This window comes from Amaranthus tricolor, chromosome 13, assembly GCF_026212465.1.
Source record: "Amaranthus tricolor cultivar Red isolate AtriRed21 chromosome 13, ASM2621246v1, whole genome shotgun sequence".
Taxonomy (NCBI): domain Eukaryota; kingdom Viridiplantae; phylum Streptophyta; class Magnoliopsida; order Caryophyllales; family Amaranthaceae; genus Amaranthus; species Amaranthus tricolor.
Window position 1 is genome coordinate 5,240,699 of NC_080059.1, and position 18,185 is coordinate 5,258,883.

At 31.6% G+C, this 18,185-nt stretch overlaps 2 protein-coding genes across 2 annotated transcripts; both read left to right on the forward strand.

The window, feature by feature from the left end:
- The first annotated feature begins 401 nt into the window (after positions 1-401).
- Positions 402-7,894, forward strand: LOC130798370 (PLASMODESMATA CALLOSE-BINDING PROTEIN 3-like). The gene is made up of 4 exons (XM_057661312.1): positions 402-671; positions 2,368-2,607; positions 3,755-3,788; positions 7,149-7,894. Exons 1-4 carry the CDS (start codon positions 617-619, stop codon positions 7,480-7,482), a joined length of 663 nt encoding a protein of 220 aa, XP_057517295.1. The 5' UTR covers positions 402-616; the 3' UTR covers positions 7,483-7,894.
- A 1,743-nt stretch (positions 7,895-9,637) lies between these two features.
- On the forward strand, positions 9,638-12,649 carry LOC130798371 (pentatricopeptide repeat-containing protein At3g12770-like). The gene is given in 2 exon segments (XM_057661313.1): positions 9,638-11,834; positions 11,836-12,649. Coding segments are annotated over 2 exon segments (2,181 nt in total). The 5' UTR covers positions 9,638-9,873; the 3' UTR covers positions 12,056-12,649.
- The last annotated feature ends 5,536 nt before the right edge of the window (positions 12,650-18,185 follow it).

The following is an 18,185-nucleotide window of genomic DNA, read 5'->3' on the forward strand; positions in this document are numbered from 1 at the left end:
TGTAAATGCAGAAACATTTTTTTAATATAGTCTCTTTCTTATTTTAATATTTATGCATATCTCAACATTTACTTAGAATTGAAGAGAGTATTATTAGTACCAAAAAGTTTAAAACTTTGAAAAATAATACTCATAGTATTTTCTTCGTTCCAATTTACTTGCAATGTTTGCTTTTTCACACAGTTCAATGCACTAATTCAATTCTTAATATCTCTAATTATGTACAATTAAAAATTATAAAAATTTGATATTTATATTAATAATCTTTGCAATGAAACAAATCAAATAAAATTTTATTTGACTATATTTTAATCTATAAATTAAAAACTAATCACAAATTAAAATAAATAAATAAATAGTGCTAAAATAAATATATCTATACAAAATAAAAATGAATCTACCCCATCCCCATGCTATTAGTATTAGTATAGCTCACATCCCCATACCATATCACTTCTGCCTCTTCTTTCTCTCTCTATACTCATTTGATTTCTTCACCTTCCTTTTTGCTCAGTACACTCTCACTTTCTCTCTATATCATTATCTTTCTCTCTCCTCTTTCACACACACAAAATCTAAACCTGAAAACCTCAAAACTTTTCAAGGCAACTAATCAATGGCTGTTCATGTTCTGTTTGGGCTTCTCTTCTTAGCCATGGCTGGTCACTCTAGTAAGCTTCTATACTCTGGTTTTTTTTATTTTTATTTTTTTTCCTTTTTCTTACTTCACACTTTATATTTTTAAAAAAAAATATATTTACTTCAACAGTTTATTTATGTTGTTATTTAAGCAATTATTTTTGTTAGTTCTTACTTATTTATATTTTCATTTCTTATTCAAGCCATGTACTATTTTAAATCTCAATAATTTCAAATTAAAAAAAAAATAATAATTTTTCTTCATGGAAAAAAAATATTTTTCTTTTTTTTTTCCTCCATTAAAATTACCTATGGCTTTTTGTTTGGCTAATTTTTTCCAAATTCATTTTTCTTATTGATTGTTTTTGTTAAGCTTATTTATTTCAAAATAGTTTCCTTTATGTGCACTTTTTCATAGAAAAGCATATTCCTTTGAATTTTTTTTACCTTTTCTTGAATATTGCTTGTAATTACAACTTATAACTCCTTTCTCATTTTTTAAAAAAAATAAAAACTACCAAAAAAATAATATAATTTTTTACTTATTTTTCTACAATAATATAAAATTTTAATTAACCATATATAATACTAACTTTGGAATGTTTCCTTTGTAATATGGCTAACATGTTAATAAACCAAAAGTATTACTATCAAAAAGAAAAAAGACATAAATTAATTATTATAAGAAAATTAAAAAAAATAATATTATACACAGTAATTTTTCAATTTCTAATTTATACCTTTATTTTACTAAATGCTAAATGTAAAGATCTTTAAATAAGATATATCGGACTCTATATAGCATACCTACACGGAATTTCTAAATATTTAATTAATTATTATGAGTAAACAAAAACTAGCAGTAACTTTTTATGATGTAAGTAAAAAAATAAAATAAAATAAAATATTCTCTACCTGGTAAATAAAAACAAAAAACCGCAATCGGGAATAAGTTTTACAACGGCTTTACTGTCAGAGCTGAGCTGAAGCTCGGCAATAAACAATAGCGAATACTGTCCCTCTATTTTTGTCATGCGCCAGAGATGTGCAAGCGGCCGGGCACATTGGGCTCGCATCTGACTAAACAGGCCAGACTCTAAACGTGTCAGGCTTTAAACGTATTCTTATTTAAAAAATTAAAATTAACCAAAAGTAGATTTTATATTTAATTGTACATAATTAGAATTATAAAATTTTTTAATATTATTAATTCTTACATTATAACAAATTAATTAAAATCTCGCTCGAATATATTTTAAATTTATAATAACATATAAATTAAGAGTAAACTGTAATTCTGTAAATAAGGTAAAAAAGTTAAATGGAACAAAGTAAAGAAGGGAGTATTATTATTATTTTTAGTTATGATATATTATTATAAATTTATAATGGTTAATAGTTTAATTATAAGTGGTTCGACCCCACGAGCTATGGAAAAAATTCGCTATATGTGTTAATTAAATTGGTTGAAGATTTACTAAGTGAATGTATTGTTGATAAAAATTCATTGGGATCCTCTTCACAGTTCATAGTTTCGCTTTGGCCATTGATATACACCTTTTTAATCAATGTAAATTGAAAACAATTTCTTGTCAACCATCGACTTAAATTTTTTGTTTTAGCTATTTTTAGTGACATCTCTAGATAAGTTTTTAATGAAATTACAAGTTGAAAATTTGTGATTTAAAGTACTAAATGATTCTTCCGTGTATGAAAAAATGGTGGCAGATGCGGCATTTTGTGTATGTAAGCAAGGGATAAGCCAAGATATTCTGCAGAAAGCAATAGATTATGCTTGTGGAGCAGGAGCAGATTGTAATCCAATTAGACCAAATGGGCAATGTTATAATCCTAATTCAATTACTGCCCATTGTTCTTATGCTGTTAACAGCTATTTCCAAAGAAATGCTGCCAAGGGTGCTACTTGTAGTTTCAATGGTGCTGCCATGCTTACTAATTCTGACCCCAGTATGTCACTCCCTCCTTTTCACTATTCATGTTTTTTTCGATTTTGTTTTATGATAATGTTGGAAAATACCCACATGTGATATAGATAAAAAATAATTAGAGAGAGATTAACTGAAATATATACTTGATGGGCTACTGATGGAACATAATCAGGATTATGTGCAATCAACTCTCCTTTTATGCAATATACAAGCCTATCTGATTATTTGTAAGTATCGGGAAAAATATCATTATCAAGGGTAATGTTGCGTATATTTGGACCCCAAATCCCCTAATAGAATGTTGAGGATATCCTACATTGCAATTGGGTCCTGAAATGTTCTATATATAAATGCTTTTGCCTATATAGAGTTACAGACTCCTTCTGAAACTGAGGTGGTTCGTTAAGTTTTTTGAAGTTACTGTCAGGACTCCTGATACCTAACAAGTTACTAAAGTTGATGTGAAACTATTAATTCCAAGAGATTGGGGTCGGCCATCAATCAATAAATGAATTATGGTGGTTATTTACAGAATTGTGTAGAAAAACAGAGAGATATATGTGAAATGATGGAAATGTGTTGCAATTTTACATGAAAATGAAAATCTTGGAAAAATGGCAATGAAAAAATACTTAGAGAAAAAGAATTTATCTGCTTTTAACAAGTGATTAGTAGATACTACTAGTGTAGTATATATTTGAATCTAGTTTCAAATGTAGTATATTTTTGAAAAAAGTGTTGAAAAAAATAAGGTAGTTGTGGCCTCATAGATGTTCAAGAGGGTTTTGTGTTTCTTGAACATATTGAAATCCCTTTTCAGGAATAGAGAGTCTTATCCTCAGCATTGAACCTAGGAATCGTCTGGATCTGCCTAGAATCGAAATCGGAACCCGAACTCTACGGTCCAAATCTTGTTCTAATTTTTAAGGATTCAGAACCGGCCCAACCCGGACCATGGCCATTAGTGATATGCAACATAAACTGTTTTTTTTATCTTTTGATGATCGAGCATATAATACATCTTGATCTTGGAGCCAAAATTCCTAGATATGTTATATCCCCTATCATCATCGTGTTCTTACCACCCTTGTTGTCTTGTTGAAGTGAATCAAAATAAATCCATACAGAGATAGCTAACTTGGTTTCTGTTCTACTGATTCTTGCAGGTGGTGGGGGCTGCTCCTATTCAGCTACTTCTGGGTAAGTCTTGTACAAAAACTATTTCCTTAATTCTATTGGTTTTTTGTGGGTTTATGAACTAATAGTTGATCCATTTGGTTGGCATGACTTAGATTGCTTGTAATATTTTATTGAATTGTTAAAAGAGTAGGCAAAATCATCCATGAGGTGCCGTCATGATCCTAACCTATTGATTAGTAGAGCTAACTAATACTCTTTTTGAGAAAGCACAGTTTGACTCAAAAAACTATTACATATTCGAGTCAAATGGTGTGCATAGAGGATTTGATAGGATTTGTGAAGTAAAGATTTCACCGCTTATGTGGTAGGATTCGATAGAATGAGAATTCTATGACTTTAATTTACCTTTTTTAATGTCATTTATTTTACTCTTATTCTTTTTGTCTTTTTGCGGTGATTTACAAATCACGGTGATTGCTCAGAAAATTTTGGTAATTGGGTGTTAATTGGGTGTTAAGATGAAATATATGTATTGACCAAGCAAAGCATGTGTGAATGTTATGGGTATTCAAAATTCATGTCAAAAAAGATGGAAGATACTTATGTCAGATCTGTTATAACATGGCCTTTTTCTAAATTTGTTTTTGGTGGGATTGAGGATTATGTAATTCTTTTTCTAGGATGAGTGTAGATAGTTTGTACCTAATTGATTTGTTCAACTAGAGTTTTTAAGTTTTTATCCATCCCAAGTTTTTCATTATAAAAGTGGTTTAGGTGGCATATAATTTTATGATGTGTATGCTAACCCTTAAAGTCTGTTAATCTCCTTCTCAATTCCCATGGTGTCTTGAATTGCACATATATTTGGATGTATTGCCTTTCTTTTCAATCCAATATGTTCATAAAATTGTATACTTCATTTGTTTCTTTTTATTTGGAACCTTTCTTAAAACACGCATGCCAATATACTTTTTAAAATGCTAATATCTCTAAGGATGTATAATTAAAAATTATAAAAATTTGATTTTTTAAAAAATGAACGAATCCCACAAATCTCACTATGTTTGTGTAACATTTTAGGAAGGAAATAAAGAGGGTGAGAGGGAAGGGAAAAGGAAGGATAGGAAAGGAAAGGAAAGGAAGAATTATTGAGTTTTCCTTTCAAATATTGTCAACATTGAAAGAATTTGTTCAGTATAAAATGCAAGAGACTTCTTCTTTGCATTTCCCTCCCCTCTTTTTTTAAAATCCAAACAAAGAAAATGTCATCCCATCATTACTCTCTTCCCTCCATTTTCTTCCATTCAAACATACTCAAACGTCAAAGTGTTACAAGTAAAAAAAACGGAAAATACTTTTTTTTTTATCCTTAGAGTCAAAAAGTGCGAGATTAACATTTTAATACCTCTACTAATCAAATAATTGCTTTTTATATCTTGTACACTCGGCTCAATATGTTCAAATCCATTAAACAAAGCTATACATAATGCATACAATGGCTTGGTTTTGATGCATGCTTTCCTCCCTCAATTTATGCATGGTTTCCCGTTAATGAAAATAAACAAAGCTATACCCATTAGGAAAATTGTTGGCACTTGGAACAGGGATACTTTTGAGGAGTCATTCTTTTAATTATAGTGTAGATTAAAGTAAAAGAGCCTCCTTTTTGTATGTTACAAGACCTTTGCCTAAAGCCTTCACTTTTTTCCTGTGGTGGATAGACTAAGCATCTTTACCTTTTTTATCATCACAATGTAGGGAGCCTATCCTTTTCAAATATTTCTTGTTCATACTATACAAAAATCTCAATCATACCACTTTTCCTTTTCGTATTTTGAGAGTAATCACTATTAAAATTTGTCATTTTACTTCATATCTTACTTGGATGATTGTATTTTGACTCACCTGTCAGTGTTCATGTTTTTTATAGACTGACAGATGTTTTGCACTTTGGTAAAAGCTTTTGAATTAAATATGCCACCATTTTTTTTTTCTGTTGCTATGTGTCCACCGATGAAAAAAGATCATTTATATTAGGTCATCGAGTCAATTTTAGGTTAGGTTTTTCAGGTCGATTAAAAATCGGTCTTGTGTGCACATTGATTTTTACATTATTTTAAATTTATTTTGAAGTCGGGTCAAGTCGAATTCAGTTTCAAGATCGGGTAAATATCGAGTCATTGGGTCTGTTTTGAAGACCTCTAGTTTGTACAACATTCCGTTCCCCCAACGCCATTGACTGATTCCTAAGTCCCATCTACACGGTTTTGAGAGGCAAAAGTATGCACCCCGCCTTGTTTCCCATCATAGTGCGAAGATGCTGTAACGACATGGTGATTTAGTTAGTGTAATGGCAAATATCAGTCAAAAGGATGAGATATCCCTTGAAATTACACAAATGCCATTTTTTCACACTTTTACAACACGGGAAATATCAATTTGTTTTTTTTTTCACACCCGGCTAATAATATTCAATGCAACCTCGTTTTTGCACTATATTTCTGATCGACCCTTAAAGATATGTATATAGTAGTTTTGGTTAATTTATTTTCGGGAAAATGTAACATGCTGTCACATGAATATAGTAGAAGTGGAAAGTAGCATAGAGATAGTACAATAATGATTTGTCTGTTATCATATTAGCTGGAAATCTATATGGTATTATATGGATGTTACTGTATATACTTACTGGAGGTATTATTCTTTTGTGGCCACTTATTTTAGATCTTGGATTTTTTTAGATTCCTCCAGGCATATTTTGTTGTCTCTAGAATGCTCCTGTCCTGCTTTATTTTTTATTTTTTCCCTTTTCTTTGGGTGCTTTCGTTTGAAATTGGAAGTAGTTTAACTGTCAACCCCTGAAAGGCCTAGAAAACTTAACAAAGTTGGGATGACATCTTCTGGCCAAGTGTTTTTATTCTTGTACCCTTTTTCAATGAGGTGTTTAAAGTAGATCCAACGACTCGATATTTATCCAACTTTTTAACTAAGCCCGACTTGACCTAACTTCAAAATGAATTTGAAATATTTTAAAACCAATGTAAATACAAGATTCGACGTAGGCGTAGAACCAACTCGAAACGCTTGACTCGAAATTGATCCGATGACCCGAATGAACACCTCTAGTGTTCGGTTACTTGCTTTCTATCCATAGTTTCACGTAGTCTAATGCACTACTTTGAACATTTAATATCTTTAACTATTCTTAAATTAGAAACACGATATTTGTAAATCACAATTGAGACGATGGTGACAAAATCCCCCGCACAATGTGGTTGGTGAGTAATGTTTACTATTGAAGCGCAGCGACTAATGACTGAAAATCGACCAAATATGTTTTTGACTGTTATATTGTCATCAATTTGGATGTGCATAGACAATATGGTGTGTAATGACTCGTCTCCTTTTCATGTGAACCAGCTCTACTAGCACTGGTACTCCTACAACAACCGTGCCAACAACATCCCCGACTACACCAACCTCCACTCCGGTAGGTGTCACACCCGTATCTGGAACAGGTGTGACACCAGTATCCGGCACTGGAACCGGCACAGGCCTTAATCCGACTACTGCTTCCCCCTACACCGCCTCACCAAACACAGGCACCGGGGTGCTTGGAGGTGTTAATACTGGAATGGCCCCTACCGGATCAAGCTTTGATGACAGCGATGGTGGAAAGAAGCGTCAAACCATGACCGTAGGCTCGATGTTTACGACACTAGCAAGCGTAACCATCATGATTATGTGGAATTAAAAGCGTGGGCGGTGGGCGGTCGAGTACGAACTAATATGCTTTACTGGTAAGGCCATGTGCAGGGTTTAGGAGGAGGGCAAGCATGTGAATGCTGCATTACTATTTTTGGTAAGTGGGCAGATTATGTGTTCATGTGAAGCAATTCTAAGCTTAATAGGGTATTTTGTATCCTTCACATCAGCTTTTGGGGGATGCTTATTTTCTAGCTCTCTTCCATATTTTGGACTTATAATTATTTGTTGTATTATTATTATGTAATCTAGATCTAGTTAGAAAGGCTGAGAGGGACTAGTTACTAGTACTACAGTACTATTACTACTTTAAAATGGTGAGCATCCCAGGATTGTACAACTTATATGTAGGGAAATCTTTATTTATTATTGGTGTTGGTTTTATTTATAACTCATAAAAAGTGTGATTTTAAGGATTGGAGAGAGATAAAATGGATGGTAGACCTTACCTTAATCTTATCAAAGGAGATAAAGAAGTTGAATGAGATTCTTGACTAGAGAAAGATCATTAAACAAAAATAAAAACCAGATAAATATTATGGCTATTAACATAAATGATAAAAGCACACATTGGAGAGGGATGAAATCAAGGATGGTATATTATAATTCCTCCATTCTATATTAGTTGCGATATAAGATATATGATATTATTCATTCACCACTTTTAATTCGTGATTAATTTTTAGGAAAAATTGTTCAGAGTAATTTCACTTATTGTCCATCTGCCGTGAATAATCCCTACTATTGATTATTTATAAATAATCCAACCTTTGTATAATATTTGCTGATAACACTTTTTTCACATTTTAACCGGCTAATATTGGTCCGTACCACCAAAGAGGAGTAGGGTAAGACTAATGAAGAAGCATAAGGGGGAAGAAAAAAATGAGTTAACAACTAGTAGGTACTAATAATAGTCGGTTAAAATGTAAAAAGGGGTGCTGTCAGCAAATAATATACAAAGGTTAGATTATTTAAAAATAATCAATAGTATGGATTATTCACAGCAGATTGGCAATAGGTGGGATTATTCTGAACAATTTTTCCTAATTTTTAATCTATAAGTTAAAACATAGTCAAGTGAGATCTTGTTTGATTCGTCTTATTGCAAATATTCAATTCTATAATTTTTTACTATATGTAATATAATTAGAGATATTAAGGATTGAATTAGTATATTAGACTACGTGACAAAGCAAATATTACAAGTATTTTGAAACGGAGGAATTACATTGGTTTTAACAAAGGAAATAAAGAAGACCCTTGGTTTGAGAAAGACTAGTAAATAGAAATTAAAAATAAGTTAAGTTAACATAAACTAAGAAAATATAAATAACAATAATAAATAAACTTATATAAGGGAAAGATGATTGTTGATGATTTATTTGTTAATAATAAATCGATTTTTGCTTGATCTGTTGAAAATAATTTCACAAAAATATTATTTATTTTAAAATAAACTCATATATTAGGTACATTCTAAAAATAAAAATGCTCTATTATAATAATTTTCAAAGATTTTTTTTAAGTCAAGAATTAAGAATAAATAATAGTTGAGTTTATTTTTATCAAATATATCAAATATGTGGATTTATTTAAAATAAACAATAATTTAATTTATTTTTGTCGGATCTAGAAAAAATTGATTAATATATATATATATATATATATATATATATATATATATATATTTGATTAATATTTTTTTACAATTTCCTGTGTGGTTTTATGATTTTGAACTGTCCTGTGCTGTTTTGTGGGCACCACCATTTAGTGGTTAGCAAGGTGGGGACATAAGATTGACCTTGAGAGGGCCTCCTGTTGCAAATTTGTAACCGTTGTGTTTGCTGCTTTCATGACTTGCATTGCAGATTGCTCATCCATAATTGAGATTGATACACTTCACAAATCCATAGTTTTCAAGTGTAAACAATTTGCGTCATACTTGATATGAAATGACTACAATTTTTTATTTGTTACGTCTATATTGATATTGTTTATAAGAATATTTTTATTAGTTTTATTTAATTTCATTTATTCGTAAAGATTTATAAATTGAGATGGTTACAAATATTAATAAATGGAGAAGTATTAATGTATTAGACGATTATTAAAAACAATATATTAGCTTAAGGTGTTCAAAACAGATTCGACGAGCTAATATTTACTCAACCGTTTGATCAATTACTTGCGACAAGACCCAATTTTTTATCAACACCAATGTAAACACAAGACCTAATTTTAGAATTCCTTTTATTTATATGTTTGCTCTTATTTTCATTACTTGCGACAAAAATATTCTAAAAACACATACTACTATTCAGCTCTTCAAATATTATTTATTTCCTAAACAATAACACACTATTAGAATTAAACGTCTATGCTTCTAAACTTTCCTTATCCTTTTTTTCATCTGTCGTGTGTTTCATTGATATCAAAACAATTCCACGTGAACCCTCGTTGTTTATATTCCCATTGTGTTGATGATCATGTTGAGAACAATTGTGATAACCAAATTTTCCATCTTAAGCATCAAATTCATGTTTCTGACGCATCCTCCTTTCACGAATCTCTTATAAATGGGTCAACCCAGATAACCCATTTGCATCAGATTCATACCCAGTTGATAATTTCTGGACTTTATGGAAAAAATAGTTTCTTTGTATCTAAATTTATCAATGCCTGCTTGGAAATCGATGAGATTGAATATGCCCGTAAGGTGTTCGATGAATTTCCCCAACCAAATATGTTTCTATGGAATGCCATTATTGGAGGATATTGTAAATTTAACATGTTAGATGACTTAATTGAGATGTTTTCAAGAATGAGGAAAACAGGTGTGAGTACCAATTCCTATATTCTTAATCGCGTCCTCAAGGCGTGCACTGGTTCAAAGCTGCTTGGGATGGGTGAGGCTGTCCATGGGAATATTTTCAGGCTTGGGTATGAATCTGATGTGTTTGTGCAAAATGGGCTTGTTTCATTATATGCCGAGTGTGGTAGTATTGATTGTGCCAAAAAAATTGTTTATGATGTTGTTTCTTGGTCAGCCATTATTTCGAAATGTGCACGAAATGGTGATTCCATTGAGGCTTTGAACCTTTTCAGTGAAATGAGGATGATGAATGTGAAACCTGATTGGATTACTCTTGTCAGTGTTCTTAGAGCTTGTACTGATCTTGATTATTTAGAACAAGGGAAATCTCTCCATGGTTGTATCATAAAAATGGGTCTTGAATTTGAAAATGATTTGCAAATTTCACTTACTGCTATGTATGCTAAATGCGGGCAAGTTATCGTGGCAAGATCTTTGTTTGATTGGATCCATACTCGAAATGTGATTTCGTGGAATGCTATGATCTCAGGATATGCTAAAAATGGTTACGCTGAGGAAGCCTTAGAGCTGTTCAAAACAATGATCATGAAAAAGAATATAAAGGCAGATTCTATCACTGTCAGGGCTGTTATTCTAGCCTGTGCTCAAGTTGGTTCACTTGATACGGCAAGATGGATAAATGATTACGTCGATAGAACTGATTACAGGAATCATGTGTTTGTCAAAACAGCACTTATTGATATGTATGCTAAATGTGGAAGCATGGAATTAGCTAAACAAGTTTTTAATGGGATTGTGGTTAAGGATGTTGTAGTTTGGAGTGCCATGATCGTAGGATACGGAGTACATGGTTGTGGTCGAGAGGCAATCGATCTTTATGATGAAATGATGCGAGCTAAAGTTAACCCGAATGATATCACTTTTCTCGGCCTCCTTATGGCTTGTAAAAACTCCGGTCTTGTAAAAGAAGGATGGGATTTCTTCCATAGAATGAAAGATTATGGCATACAGCCTCTTCAGCAACATTATGCTTGTGTTGTTGATTTGCTCGGTCGTGCAGGTTATTTGGCTGAGGCGTACAAATTCATTGTTAGAATGCCTATTCAACCAGGGCTAACCATATGGGGCGCTCTTTTGAGTGCTTGCAGGATCCATCGCCATGTGCGAATGGGAGAATATGCGGCTGCTCAGTTGTTTAGGATAGATCCTTATGATACAGGACACTACGTGCAGTTATCGAATCTTTATGCTGCAGCTTGTATGTGGGATCAGGTTAATGAAGTTCGTAAACTTATGAAAGTACGAGGGTTGAACAAAGATTTTGGATATAGTCTAATTGAGATTAACGGAAAGGTTCAAGTGTTTCGTGCAGGTGATAAGTCCCATCCAAAATCCGAGGAAATTTGGAATGAGCTTGCTGATATCGAAAGGAGGTTAAAGGAAGTTGGGTTTTCCCCGGATATGGAATCTAACTTACATGATTTGACTAGCGAAGACGTTCAAGAGTCTATGTAATCATAGCGAGAGGCTAGCCGTTGCTTATGGTCTTATTTCAACACCACCGGGAAGCACCCTTCGGATAACTAAAAACCTTAGGGCTTGTGTCAACTGTCATTCGGCCATTAAGATTATATCAAAACTAACCAATCGGGAAGTAATTGTTCGAGATGCTATTCGATTCCATCATTTTAAAGATGGAGTTTGTTCTTGTGGAGATTATTGGTGAAGTCATATAGTAGATGTTTAAAGAGTCGAGACTAAATGTGTACATATTTGATGAACATGGAGTATTCGACAACTCGACATCTAACTATGTGATGCAGATTAGTCATGGCCCATTTTCGGCCCAACCTTACAAAGCCCTTCAAAAAACGGGCCGGATAAGGGATCAAAATGGGGCTCGGCCAATTGAACACTCTAGTCATGGGTTTAGAACACTTTGGTCTGCTTTTTGAAGAGGTTAGCATCATAAAGAAGATGCATTGTGATTTGTTAATTTAGATTTTAACAAGATCGTTTAAAGCTTTCCTTCTAGAATAGATTATGGCCTGTGATTCTTTACATCACATACAAGTATAGTAGGATTTCAAGGGCTAGGATTTAGTATTGTTGTTCGTGTCTGGGACTGAACACAATTTGGTTAGCACTAAGCTTGGTTAGTGCTAAAGAAAGCTTATGACAGTGTTTGTTGGATGAGAGGCTGGTCTTTGTTATCTTTGCCTTTTTTGCAGTAAGGCCATTTCAACAACTAGTCTGCACATGTAACACAGAGTTTGACGTCGTGAATCAATCTGACATTCAAGTGAATGACATTACAAAATGAGTACAGCTCTAATCCTAAGTGCACTGTGGCCGTAGCTTAGAGGCATTAATCTAGAGAATTAATTATTTTTAGGAAAAATTACCGTGAATAATATAAATTTTTACTGATTTTCCTATAATAATAGGAACTTTCGATTAACCTTAAATAATACCAACTTTAATATGAATTTTCCTAGAGCATCCTTAACCTATTACTAACCTACAATTGTAGGTTAAGTTGCCCAAAAAAAAAGAAAATACAAAAAATAAAATAAAAAGTACAAAAAAAAAGGAAAAAAAATTAAAGAACATGAATTCCTAATCCTCACCGTACCCCTTCCCTATCTCCAGCCCAACCTCCAGCCCCCATCCCCCACAGGCCACAACTACTACCGTTACCCGCTCACTGTCACTCCCATTCCCCACCCACTTTCAGGCACCACCATCTTCATCAAAATCCACCACCAAATCCAACTCCCCCATCCTTTGCGCAGCCCCCATCCCTCTATTCTCAACAACCATCAAACCCTTCCCTCCACTCCACCACCACCAATCGGCCTCCCATAAACAGCGCCATGTGCGGCCTTCCTCACCTCCTTTCCCCTGACTAGACCTCCACAAACAACCACCATAACCACCCACCCTAAATGTGAACCACCACCATAACCATCCCAAATTCAAACCAACATTAATCCACCTTTCCACCACCAAATTTGACCATCAAAATTGACCACTATGAAATTGGTGTTGCAGATATGGGTTGTTGAGCCTCGTTGGATGGGGGGAGCCGTCGCAGGGACGGGGGAGGGGGAGGGGGTGGTGCACAGGTGGAGATTAAAGAGGGGGTTTGGAATTTTTTTTCTTTAAAGGGTAGAATTAACTGTTTTACAGGTTGCATGTGAATTTGAATGTTATGGGAAAACATATGACAAAGTTGGTATTATTAAAGGTTAATTAAAAGTTTATATTATTGTAGGGAAATCAATTAAAATTGATATTATTCACGTTAATTTTTCAAATAAGTGATAAGAAGTAAAAATTTTTGAAAAAGTTCTTAATCGCTAAACTAACAATGCAGATAGAAAGCTGATTAATTGTTTCAATATATAATCTTTGTTTGAAACAAAGTATTACAAATTGTGTAATGTTTTTTTATACGAAACACATGCAGATTGCACACTATAAATCATGACCTAAGTCTACTACATATCAAAAATAAACATCTTTGCAATATTTATATAATTAATTAGTATGCATGGAAATGTTCACAAGATATTTAACTTTCAAAAAAACTACTCCATATTTCTCCTTCAAACAATCAACAATAATTATATGCTCCCTTCAATCGGAATTAGACACCACTAGAAATGTAAGGAATAGATGTAATTAGATAAACTAAACCAAAAGTAAATTAAAGGAGGGACTTTTCTAATTACTCCCTCCAAATGAACCAGATTAATTGACATACAGCAAAACGGGCCAAATGTTGGGTCATCTTCATCAACCCACTCATCTTCATCAGTGGTTGCCCAAATATGGTCATACTCAGTATCCTCATCAAAAAATTCTGGTGTAGACAACACAATTTCATCCTTGGAGTCTAATTCTTTTCCCTAATGTGGATCAGTTTCCACTGAAGATTGGACACTATCATCATCAGAATAATCATCATAGAAAACCTTTCTAGAAGGCTCAACTGGATCCCCTTTTTTATCCCCCATACTTTTATACCCAAATGTGAGGAAGAACAAGATGAGTGTGGCTATGGGATGAAGAACGAAAGTTTCACAGACCTATATGTAAAGAAGAACAAGGAAGAACAAGATGAAGAACAAAAATTTCACAACCCAGATCTGAAAATTAAGAACAAAAATTTCACAAACCCAGATCTGCAAATTAAGAATAAAAATTTCACGAACCAGATGCGAGGAAGATTGAAGATTGAAAATTTTCACATACCCAGTTGTGAATATGGGATAAACAACGAAAATTTCAGAGACCCAAATGTGAGGAAAACAAGATGAAGAACAAGGGAGTATTTCACTGACCTAGAAATGGGATAAAGAACTTGTGTATTTTGGGTGAGTGTATTATATTCGGAAATATAAGAAGACTAAGCATTAATTGTCTCTTCCCACGTTAACTTATCCCTTGGAAATGAAGAAATCAGTTTTTCTTACTACAATGGAAGATTTAGTGCTTGAATTCGATTGTGGGTTTTTTTAAATAAAGCTTCATTAATGGTGAAAAGCAGTGATGTTGAAAAAGATAACAATATATACTATTTGGGGAAGCTAATAAAAACTATTGTGGTTCCTCTGATTTTTTTTTAAAATTAAGGTTCATCAATGGTGAAAAACAGTGATGTTGAAGAAGACAACTATGGCTAATTTTTGGAGAATTGTAATATAAGCATTTGTTTCATATATTCATATATTTGGGGATATAACCAAAATATAATTGGTATTATAACTGTGAACATTTTACATATGTCGATCTAGTTGGGAGTAAACATTGTGTAGTAACAACATATTTGGAGTTATAACATAATATATTTGTCGTTATAACATGATATATTTGGGGTTGTAACATAGTATATTCGGAGTTATAATAACTTATATTTAGGATTATAACATAATATAATTGGTATTATAACTGTGACATAGGTAGATGTAGTTGAGAGTAAACATTGTGTAGTAACAACATATTTGGCGTTATAACATAATATATTTAGGGTTATAACATGGTATATTCGGGGTTATAAAAATAACTTATATTTAGGATTATAACATAATATAATTGGTATTATAACTGTGAACATTTGACATAGGTTGATGTAGTTGAGAATATAACATTGCGTAGTTTGTTTTATAACATAATATAGTTGGGAGTATAATATAGTTTAATGGGTGTTATTACATAGTTTAATTGGGATTACAACATAGTTTATTAGGGGTTATAATATAGTTTAATTGTAATTATAACATTGTTTAGTTTGGGGTAACATTATTTAGTTGGGATTATAACATTACTTTATAAATCTAAAATATTATAAACTACGCACAATTATATACACTATTATGAATCCAAATACACACTATTATACTTCCAACATAATTCCAAATATGAATACATAACAATACGACAAATACCACTATTATAAACCCAAATACACAATATTATAAATCCAAATACATAATATTATAATTCCAGCTGCTATAAGCCCTTTGTTTGGGTACTTAATCAGTCACCTTTAATTGTTGATGGTTGTCATTTTGATCCTTAGAAGAAATCTTTATGATACCTTTGTGAATACAGAAGTCAGAACGACACCATCACTTATCTTTCCCAAATTTTAAACCCTAAAATTAAAAACAAGTAAAATCAAAAAACAAACAAATTTAAAATTTTAAAATATCAAACTATAAACTTAAATTAGGTTAAAATACTAACTTACTTTCTTTCTTCAACATTACTATTATTTTTACTATTGTTGTCTTCTTCGATATCACTATTTTCACCATTGTTGTCTTCTTCAATGTCACTATTTTCACCATTGATGAAGCTTAATTTTTTTTAAAAGAAAATAAGAGGATTGTAATTCCAACTAATATATAACACAATTAACCCAAAAAAAAAAAGGAAAGCTTTGAAAATGAAAATGGTGAAGATGAAACATAAATACATACCTTTGATGGTCTTACAAATGTTGAAAAAGATAAACAGATAGTAAACGACAAATAGATTTGAGAAAGAAAGATGAATATTAAAAACTACAAATAAAATTTAAGAGAGAACCATAAAAGGTTTATGTCATGAAAGAGTGAAATGAAAAATCGAAAATAAAAATTAAAAAGTTAACAGAAGCGTGTGTGTCTTGCACCAAATTAACAACAAAACTCAAAGCGTAAATCAAACATTATTGGATGTAGTTTTTATATTTCAGTTTAGTTAATTTTTTCGCACGTGACTAATCAAGAAAGTCGAAATTAGAATTAGCAAAAGAAGCCTTCTAGCTTTTTGTTTAACACACTCTTTAATGATCTTTTAAATAAAGTATGTAGCTAAAATAAGTTAGATAAGCCTCCAAATAACATAAATTTTCTTATGTGAAACAATTTATTCGTGAGACGTTATTTATATATGGACTTAATAATCTAATTAATACAATTATTAATATATAGGCTCTTTATTTTAATATCGTCTCACTAAGAAATGATCTCTCGTAATAATAGTTCTCAAGATAATGAATTACACGTCCAAGTGAAGAATTTGGGCAAAAAGTTGATTAAGCTAAAGAGAAGAATACCAGTGAAATTATTTTAAAAATATGTTTTATCATAAAACATTCTCAAAATAAGTTTGGGTGAAAAAAAATCCTAAAATATATAAGTATCTTTTAGTTCGAAGCTAAGACCTATGTATATTCGATATTATTATTAGCGAACAAGACAAACTTTAGGATAAAAAGTAAAAAAATTTGGCTACTTCGTCATTTGTTGTTACTAACAACGAACAAGAAAAGCTAATCAAAATTTGTCAATTTTCTAGTCCGTTGTTAGTAACAACGAACAAAAAAGTTAACTAATTTGACCAGCTTCTTTTATTGGTTATTAATAACACTCCAACATTAAACAAGATCGATCTAAATAGCAGACTGCTTCTTCACCATTTTATTAACCCTTAAAACGACCAAGTCTCCCATAAATATGCCATTAAATCCACTTCAAGCTTTAAAATTTCTCTACTTTCTTCCAATTTAGACATTCTAAAGTGTTCTGCGACGAATTATGGTTGCTTTAACGTATAAATTACTTCAATTATGCCTTTTTTTTTATTTCAATTTAGGCTTTTTTAAATGTTTTTCTTGACCAAATGTGGGCCAAAAATTTGCAAATTAGTCCTCTATTACTCATATTCATTTGAATCAAGATATTTATTAATTCATTTTAGTACTTTATTATTTGTTTTTTAATTATAATATAATATTTGATGGCGAAATTAAAATTTATTCACTACTCTTCCACAAAATATAAGATTGGGGTCCATACATTATATCTGTCAACAATAACAATGTCAGACCTTAATGGCTCTACATGTTTTCACTACCTTCACATTAATATTTTTATATTGCTTATGATCTCTACACGTTTCCACAATTTTTATTTTTATGATCCTATTCTTTTCTATAAAATTTGTTATTCAAACAGCTTTCAAATTAAGGCAAATATCCCATTTGATTTTTTAAAATATTCATCGATCACTTTTAATTTATAAATTATTTTTAATGTAAATGTTAAAATATAATAGTTAAGTAAAATTTTATTATTTTAATATAAAGTTTATTAATATTAAATTTTTATAATTTTTAATTATATATAATTAGAGATGTTTAACATTAAATTACAAAAATCATACGAGACACTTGGTATGGCATGAATTGGAGTGAGTATATTATTTTTAATTTCAGTAAACATTACATGATAGTACAAGTTATTAAGACTTAATCTTCTTTTCTCCTCCATTTTTTAAATTCCTTTCTCTCATTATCTTCT